The sequence below is a fragment of the Lycium barbarum genome, chromosome 12, assembly GCF_019175385.1.
Source record: "Lycium barbarum isolate Lr01 chromosome 12, ASM1917538v2, whole genome shotgun sequence".
NCBI classification, from domain to species: domain Eukaryota; kingdom Viridiplantae; phylum Streptophyta; class Magnoliopsida; order Solanales; family Solanaceae; genus Lycium; species Lycium barbarum.
The window spans coordinates 85845221-85854693 of record NC_083348.1 but is presented as its reverse complement, the minus strand read 5'-3'; the positions used below and the strand labels follow the sequence as shown (position 1 = coordinate 85854693).

The 9473-nt window shown below is 35.2% G+C and overlaps 1 protein-coding gene across 5 annotated transcripts; it reads right to left on the bottom strand.

Annotated features, from left to right (window-relative positions):
• Nucleotides 1-1589: 1589 nt before the first annotated feature.
• On the bottom strand, nt 1590-8901 carry LOC132624842 (uncharacterized). Of its 5 annotated transcripts, none has more exons than XM_060339572.1 (16): nt 8864-8901; nt 6886-6984; nt 6679-6786; nt 6409-6444; nt 6026-6142; nt 5774-5857; nt 5550-5668; nt 4971-5072; nt 4354-4470; nt 4206-4271; nt 3871-3937; nt 3256-3309; nt 2697-2786; nt 2541-2567; nt 2151-2177; nt 1590-1982 (listed from the first exon to the last, which is right to left on the bottom strand). In XM_060339572.1, exons 2-16 carry the CDS (start codon nt 6928-6930, stop codon nt 1836-1838), a joined length of 1206 nt encoding a protein of 401 aa, XP_060195555.1. In that variant the 5' UTR covers nt 6931-6984; nt 8864-8901; the 3' UTR covers nt 1590-1835. The 5 variants fall into 5 exon arrangements, with proteins under 5 accessions (XP_060195555.1, XP_060195553.1, XP_060195556.1 ...); XM_060339570.1 differs by lacking the exon at nt 8864-8901 and adding an exon at nt 8528-8786; XM_060339573.1 differs by lacking the exon at nt 8864-8901 and adding an exon at nt 8623-8785.
• Between the last annotated feature and the right edge of the window lie 572 nt (nt 8902-9473).

Below are 9473 nucleotides of genomic sequence, written 5' to 3'. Positions count from 1 at the left end.
AGCAAAAAGAGGCAAGTTTCCCCATGGGAATGTATGAAAATTCAAACCACCATAATTTATAAGACAAAACCACGTTGTTATTTGTTCGTAATTATTCTGACCATTCACATGGCCTCGAAAAGATTACCAAATTATCGAAACGTACCAATTATTCCACGATAGACGCCACTAAATCCAAACCAAAAAAATTAGGCACCCTCTTGGTGCAATCTGCAAGGAGTAATTATTTTAATAACTTCAAAGAATTTTGTAACCCTTATATAATCTGCAAAGAAAGAGTACACTTGCAATTTGAGCAGAGAAGGAATATCTCATGTGCTTTGTTTATAAGATCTTATATTTTTCTTACTAGTCTTTTAAAAGAAAGGTCATATAATAAAAATAACATTTATAATGGACTACAAAATCAAGTCTCCTAAAATTGCACTTGCACATTCACAACAAATCTGGTGCAACTCAGGAGGATCCTCTGGATTAGGCTTAATAGTACATAACTACATACATTCTACCAAAAGACAATCATTCCTGTTCAACTTCTCTGTGATGTCCTCCGTGATGGAGTATGAATTATAAAGGAAAGATATTACTTGAGAGGATGAACAAACTTGAAAGCATATTCAAATTTTAAAGAAAATAGATAATTAAACATTGTTGTTAGAGACTCCAAACTTCTAAAATCTATTTCAATGCGTGGCTCGTATTATTCAAGAGTGAATAGAATTTGCAAAACAATATTCATGTTGACGTTCTAAAACATACTTGGATTCTTTTTAATAATCAAAGAAAAAATACTATAGATTTGACCGTCAAACCTAGGATGCTGATTTGATATCTTCCAAAGTAGGCTTTACCCTTCTAGATTACAGCTGCTGTCTCTTTTTCTGTTCGTTTTGTTATTTTCTTTTTCCTTGTCCACTTTTGAATGGAACGGAAAACATATTCCCCTCAACTTTGTCGGAAAATTCACCTTTTTAACTGTAGATCATAAACATCGTCATAAACCATTCATCGACTGGTAAGTAATTAAATAATGGAGTATATACATTTTAATACCTTGGCTACTTGTTCTTTAGTCGATGCTATTCTTTATGACAAAATCATACTTTATACTCAATGTCAAAACCGCTTATAAAATAATTATGACTAACTCATTAATAAATTGAACGATGGAAGCATTTTGAACCAAAAAAAAAAATGAGAAAATCAATTCTAATCAATAATTTTATTAACAATCAAAGTTCGATGCTCTATGCAGAAAAATTGAATTCAACATGAGAAGACTCAAATACTATATAAACATAGTCCTACAAAATAGCAACTGTCTACATAACAGAGACCCTGCATCCGATTCTTTATAAAAGAACTTCTCTCTAATATTGGGAGTGACTTTAAATCAAGTGAGACGATCAAGGATATGGAATTTCTTTTCCTAGTATATTTAAGTCATGTCTCTTATGAAAGAGTTTAAAACTTTTGTAAGTCTTTTCCAGTGACAGAAAATTTCCCAAGACCAGAAGAAAAAGGAAACCAAAATCAAAAGATAAAAACCAAGGCTTGTTACAAAAAAAAATGATGTACATGAAAGAGAATAGGGGAAAGGTGTCGAAAATAAAGTTAAAGAAGACGTAAATAAATACATTCAACACAAAATTAAGGAGAAACAAAACCTATATAAATAATGAACTAATCATGAGATCCAGGGGGGCCTAAGAAGCACAACAAATTACAAGGTATATGAATCTGATTGGAACTGCAACGAGACAATGACCTCAACAAAGTCTAAACCACTGACTTCTTGTCTTGGATTTGAGATGACCTATGAACCTTATCTGAGTTTAAACCTTTGATTTTCGCCTTTGTTTATACCATTGTCTACGTCTCTGGCTAGCTTTAAACGGATCCGCCCAGTTCTTGTCCTGCTTCACAGCTCGTTCCCACCGATCCTTGAATGTTTGCAGCTCGTATGTTGATTGTCTCCGAATCTGTAGAATGGGATGATACCAGAAAATAAGCTAAAAGGAAGAGCAGATTGTAATGCACACAAGATAAACACACATTACACAACCATGCAAGGCTTTGTAATGTCATCAAACGAAGAAGAAAATTGAATGAAAGAAAATGTGATTGTGTATATAGAGCAAGACTCTCACCTCAGATCGCACGTCAACAATGTGTCTCTGGAGGTCAAGGAAAAGAAAATGATCAGGGGCAAGCAAAAACATCAGCAGCAGATATACAACAACAACAACATGCCCAGTAGAATCCCACAATATGAGGTCTGGGGAGGGTAGAGTGTACGCAGACCTTACCCCCACCTTGAAAGGTAGGGAGGTTGTTTCCGAAAGACCCTCGGCTCAAGAGAGAAAACAAAACAAAAAATCAGATAGGGACAAGCATATCAAAAACAATATGAAAACGAGGAATAACAAAAGCGAGAAAGTCATGATAGAACAGTCTGGAAAGAAAGGAACATCAGCAGCAGATACATATATTAGAAAAATCAAACTGTTGAAGCACAAAGTAGAATTTTGCTTATATACCTTCACAGACTCTTCATAATTTGAATCCTGCAGATAGACAAAAGCATGGTCAATGGAGGTACATAAAAGGAAGCAGCAAAATTATACCATAGCCTCTATATGTAGATTAATGAGAGAAGCAAAAATGAGCCTTGGATAATTGATATAGAAAGTTACCTTTTTCAAAGATTGCCCACCCAAAGTTTGGATGCTCTGGTGCACTACATATTCACTGTCAACTACTCCCACCTTTTTGGACCGATCTCCCTACAATAATAAAAATTCAAACCGGTACTGTTAACGAGCTCATCACTTCAACAGAAATGATACCAATAGAACTCTTCTACTACAACATTAGCATAACTAAAACCCAAGTTGCTTATTGTTAAACAGCAATGATACATATATTAAACCACCCCACGGTACCTGAAAGTGATGAACAATAAGCATTATCTAAATATCAAGAATCCAATCCTATATTTGCTAGCCTAATGGCATCTAAGCATAGAGGAAGTGATCATGACGAAAAAGTCTACATTTTCAGGTAATATCAGAACGAACATACAGTTTTAAAGAAAAAAGAGAAATGTATAGCAATTTAAATTCCAGAATTTCTATAGAGAAGACTGGCATGAAAACTAGTCTACTACGAAACGAGCATAAAAGCATTCACGGTCCATCTTGTAAATTAACAAGTCGAAAAGAAGTAAACCAAAATTTAGCAGCGTAAACTCACCTGTGCACAATAACCAAGTTTCATGTCCACTCCCCACCCATGAACAAGATCATTCTGACAGGAAAGAGCAACCATTAGAAGCTCATTTATACAGGATGAATCAGTACGAGAGCAGTTAGGACTGTGAATAAGCAGATTCTGTCCACACGACATGTAAAAAGTGAAAAGTAATCCAAGCACCTACTTGAGCTTTGATTATTTAACTAAAAGCACATACAGTATATGAACACTTCAACCCAAAAGTGAAAACAAACATGATCATAGATGAGCAAATGCAACAATTTATATAAAAAAAAAATGTTTAAGTTCCAACACAAACAAGAAAAATGTAACATTAGCACAGGCACAGCGAGTTGAATTTTAATGTTTAGTTGCCACAATCCTTAAAAGGTACCACTGATCAACTAAAGAACATGACGAAACTCAGGGACGCAATCCTAACACTTCTAGAATACTTTGCCTGCCTCTTCCAAATCTGAAAATCAAAATATCAAATCCAACACCCTTCTCAAATGTACGTTCCTATTCCCTATTATGTTATCATTAAGTGTATAGGTTGCTTTAAAAGGGTCTGAAAATTATCTGACCTCAGATGAGAGAGAAGCCAAGTTCTACCTGTATAAGATGCCAGGCACAAAGCCATGCAGATCTTGAAAAGACAGGAGCCATTCCCTCCACAAATCTGTAAAAGGAGAGTGAATCAACCCATTCTGCTAATGCATGATAAAGAAAATCCGGAAGAACTTTCATCTAACTCAAGACACTTGAGAAGCTAAATATTCTCAAAATCTATTTTGTAGAACAAATTGTAAGGAAGAGAAAGTATACAACAAGGTGAACTTGCCAACCACTGGTCAACTTGAACATCAAGAACTGAATGCAAAAGCCTATTGACCAACCGATGCCCAAAGGCTAATAACAATCCAATCCAAAAATTGCATTATGCTTACCCGCTGCATGGCGGACCTTCGCTTTTGTCTGAACATTTTGTACTACCTCTAATATCGTAGACCCTTCTGCAAAAAGGAATTGTCCATTAGTATTCACACAAAGGAGATGGGGTCTAAAAGGTTGAATTTGAACGGTTTATGGACTTACTTGTGGAACCTCTTTGTTCTGCTTCGTATTGTGATTCTATGGTGGATACCCGTTGAATTTGGGTCTAAAGCTGGCTGAGAAATCTCCAGTCCCTCGGATTTTACAATTTCAAGATACCTAAACAACAAAAAGATGCAATTGAAAGAAAATTATAATTAGCAAAGAAGCATGTACGAATTGTTGCTATTATGAGACTTGACAAACCATCCTTCTAGGGGAAGAAGCCCCCCAAAAAAAGGAAGCATGGTTAACAGCGTAGGCAATAGAAATCATCAATTGACTTGATAATGTAAATACAATAAGATGTAGATACTACATGAAGCAACTGCAAATATTTTATCTCCTTGAAGTTCGGAATGCCAGGGAAACATGTCATAACTTTTGACACCAAATGCTTGAAATAAAATAGGAGGGAAAATATTCAGGATCATAGAAACAAATTCATACTGATTTATGTTTAAAATGGTTACATCTGCTTATTTCTAAAAAACGAGTTCATAGATTCATTATTCACAATACTCAGCAGGAGTAAACTACTTGTATCAAATGTATCTATTGGTGGATTAAAAATATAAGATAAACAAAAAGCCATCATCAAACTTGTGAAATCATCCTACCTTCCAGGGTCGAAATTCTCCACACCCAAATCTTCATCCCAGAGGAAAATGTAATCGTAGATTGAAACAACTGCAGGATGTAAGAATCTCTTTGCAAACCACCTGCATCAGATTAATTCACATCAACGGTGAGATACTATTTAGCATAAACCATCTAAGCTAGATGCAGAGTTCCACAGGAAGAAAAGTTTGCATAAAAAGCATATTAGGACCTTAAACAACTTGAATAACACTTCATATCCGGCCAAAGTATGAGACCAACTTAGAATATCCTATCGAGGAGTTCATTATGTCAAAGATACGTGAAGAACAAATGTCAATCTTTTGTTCAGCAAAGGTTTGCAGGGTATCATGGATGGTTATTATGAAGCAAAGACTAATTTCCAGCAACTTTTTATTGGATCAGTAGACAATAACTTTTAAAATTAATGAACAGCACAGATAAATATCCAGCAACTTGCGGCCTAAGGATTACTCTGCTCTAAATCACGGAAATATTGCAAGTCAAGGTAGTTAAATTTTCCCTTTATTGTCCTCTAAACCTGCCCATGTTAATCCCATATAGAGTGTGCTTCTTACCATTTTGTCTGATTGTGAGCAACAATATGAATGGCATCTTTACTCCATTCGAGGTCCTCCCACCCATCAACATTGCCATCATAGTGGAATAGAATGACAGTAAAATTTGCTGAAAGAAACTGAATATCACAAGATTAGGCCACACATACATATAAGGTAGCAACGTCAGAAAGTACTAAAACATAAGTGTGCTGTCCATAACAAACATAAATAAGATGTTATACCTTTCGGACGAGAGCATCAACGTTGCTCTTCTGCTTAATTCCAACTGGAACTGCCAACAAGTTATGACAGCTAGAATTACGAGCCTGAAATGGAGACACAAATTAGATGCACGCATCCTGGAGGACAGAGTGATAGACAGCCCAGCAAGGGGAAGAGATGCTGTAATTATGATCTTGAAGAAGTGCGGTAACTGATAAGATATCAGTATCTCACTCTATTTTTTGAGAGTTAAGTACTGGAGAGAATAAGACCTTTGCCTTTGACTTCGAACTAGTTGTTGACCACAGAGGCTTTAACTCGAGATCCGATCTTGCTTGGATAATACCACGAGGCAAACTGTTCAAACTTCTCATATCCAAACTTGAGTCCTGGTTCAAAGAATAAAAAGCATCAACATTGGTATGAGGATTTTTTAGGGGTACGTTAGTTCACCTAAAAACCAGAAATTCTTTGTAGGTGCTGAATTTAAGCGGAGGTCACTCCAAGCACATCTTTCTTTAGATTACAAGAACTATCAATGATGAATTATAGAACTTCTTGGCTTTCAATAAATCAATCCTATTGCTTCTACCCTGTGCTGTGAGGTACAAAAAACTAGAAATATTTTGAGAAAGAAAACAAGGAACATAACTACCTTTGAAGAATAAAATGGATCCAACCTTGACTCCATCTGAAAAGGCAAACAGGGAAAGGAAAATGTTCATCAGCAACATTATATCAAGGTTCTCAGGAAAAGCAGAATTAGAAAATCAACATATAAACTTATATGCCACCAGTGTATCAGCCAGCCTCTCTTGGTTTCATTAAAGAAAGTTCTCTCTCATCCTTTCACAATCAACCGTCTAAATGTCAAAATAATAAATAGCAACTATGAGCAAATCAAAGCAGTACAATGCAATCATACCTCCGTTTGTTGATACTGATAATTAGTGGTCCTATATACAATAAACAACATAACTATACAGATGATCCACATAAACGGTAGCTGTCTCATCTTTACTCCACATGTTCCCTGCAATTTCATTTCACTAGTTAATATATAATAAACATATGCATTGTTAGCCAGATAATCAGGTCATTAGCAAGCCCTAACCACAATGCATTAACATACCCCATCAAGGAGCACACTCCTTTTCTTCAGCAGAAACACCGCCATAATTTAAATGCCTGTTGCAGGCGAATATGAAATAGAAAAAGCTCTCATCGATCACTGCAACAAATGCACACATATCAACGACTATTATTAACAGAGGATCTTTTTTTTTAAATGGAATTTTAACAGAGAATCTAAGCAAAATGGACATGAAAGAGGTTACATATTTATTTCTTTTCTTCAATTCATCAACTGATAAACATTATTTCTAGTATAGGATCTCCAACGGATTTCCAAATCTAGCAAACAACGCATAGAAGGAAAAGAATGTTGTGCTGCTATTAGTTTGACCACAAATGGATGAAACTAAAATGTGCATAACATTGCCTAGTAACTCTTCTCGCTCAGCCGATTTAACAGGTTATCAACGCACACAAATATCCCTAAACAGATTTTTTTTTTTTAAGGATACCTTTTATGGACAGAAACCAAAAGGGCTCTAGTGACTGATATTCTAAAACCTGAATAGGTAACAAAATGACAAGTTATCCACACAAGTACACAGTCAAGCCACGATATATGCTGTGAAATGAAGGTCATTCTGCATTCTAGGGTCACTACCGGTTGCCTCGATGTGCCCTAGAGGTAATGAAGTATGTGAAAATTTTGGGAGACTAGTAATTAGGTTTCTGAAGTGGGTTAGAGCTATGGTGGACTGGCTAGGATAAGAAACACTAAGTGACTTCTTTCCATCGGTCAAAGCCTTGGCAGACAAATTTACCTAGTGGAAGATAGCAAGTGATATAGCCGAGGTGTGCTGTACACCACCGATATCAACAAAAAGAAGGCAGATGCAAGTTCAGCCAGCTATTACCAGCCAAATCATTCACTGCCCTCCTTCCACCTCCCACCCACAAACCGACTGAAATAAATAATCTTCGTTGGAAGAGGTTCTGTTTTCAATTGGTAAGATGTCTATTCTGCATACAGTGACATAGAATATGGCAATATAGTGACACGCAGGCCTTTGGCAAAGTTGACAAAATCTACTAGCAGTTGCCACCTTGTTTGATTTTCATATATGCCAAAAAAGTTCACCAACAACAATTGTAACTCACACGGCATCAAGACTTCTAGAAAAATGTCCAACCCACACTCTACGTTGATGGTTCTATATTTATCTATTATTGAACCCAAAACCTTGTAAAACTAGATAAATGAATGTGGAAATTGACATTAGTGGTTAAACAAAATCTATCAGTCTTTCTACAAAAAAAACAAAATTGGAACCGAGAGTTTTTTAATTCCAAATAAAGTAACAAACAAACAAATGAAATTCCAAACATCAGCTCTCTTTTTTTCCCACATTTTACAAAAACCAATGCGTTCAACAGGATCCAGAAAACTAGAAGAAATTCAAAAACAAGATGGAGAAAAATTAAATGAAGAGAAGACGTTACTTGAAACAATGAACCATTAAATGCACACTTAAGTAACAATTAATTACACAAACACTAGCATCAATACAACTAAAAAATAAATCTGATCAGCTCAAGCAACCTAATTTTAACTCTAAAAACTTGATCTTTTTTCAAGAACACTCACACCCAACTCCACCATGGGCTTAATTGTCATTTTACAAGAAATATTCAAAACATACCTCAAGAACTGAAAACCCAACAAAGGGTATGTACTAAAAAAGCAGCTAAACAACTTCAGATTCTTGAACAGTGAAAAAAAAAAAAAAAAGTGAACCTTGAAGAACAAAGTTCAAGTCTTTATCACAATAACAGAACAGAAAGATGTACAAATCTATATATATGTATAGGTAACCATATAGATAGATACAGCGTATAGATATTGAGAGAAGTGAACAAAGGTGGCAATGGGGGTTTAGGGGTATGGGGTGGTAGGGGGGGGGGGGTTAAAGAAGGAGAGAGCTAGGCAAGAAAGGAAAGAAAGAGTCTTGGAGAGAGACGATATTGTCGGAAAGTACCTCGTTTTAAGGAGGGTCTTTCCTTTATGTATTTTACTACTACTACTGGAATAATGCACCTGTAATCACCTCATTTTTCCTTTTATTTCTTTAATTCATACTTTCTTTTCCTGTTATATTTTAATCTTTTGAAGTTAAAATACACAAAAATTGATGTTGTACTTAATAATATTAAATTACGTAAATAATAAAATATTGTTTGGTATGATGTTTGTTAAAGTGATTTGTGTGTATGTGTCCTAGGAATATTGACGTATGCACGTTGTACATTGTAGATCTCAATTCTCATCATGATACATATGCGCACTCTGATTTTGGTTTTTATTAGGAGTGAGATATTTTCTCTTTTTTTAAAGGATTGGTGTCACTATGGTATTAGGAGTCATTTGATTTATAGACCAATTATACACAAATTATAGAGTTTAACTTCGGCTTAATAATTGTGTAAAGAAAAAATATATATTATCAAGTCATTTAAAATATTTATGTGTAACCATTCCTAATATAAAAGTAATAAGGCAGATTAATAGTACGATCAAAATATACGTAGTATAAAAATTGGTTATTCCTTGTTGTATTAGCTACCAAGTATAAGATACTACCTAAATCG

Coding starts and splice junctions, on each gene's coding strand:
- LOC132624842 (XM_060339572.1), bottom strand. CDS start 6,930: ATGGCGGTGTTTCTGCTGAAGAAAAGGAGTGTGCTCCTTGATGGG. Junction 6,143..6,408: donor ATCCATTTTATTCTTCAAAG/GTAGTTATGTTC, acceptor TCTTTGAACCAG/GACTCAAGTTTGGATATGAG. Junction 3,310..3,870: donor GTGCCTGGCATCTTATACAG/GTAGAACTTGGC, acceptor CTTTCCTGTCAG/AATGATCTTGTTCATGGGTG.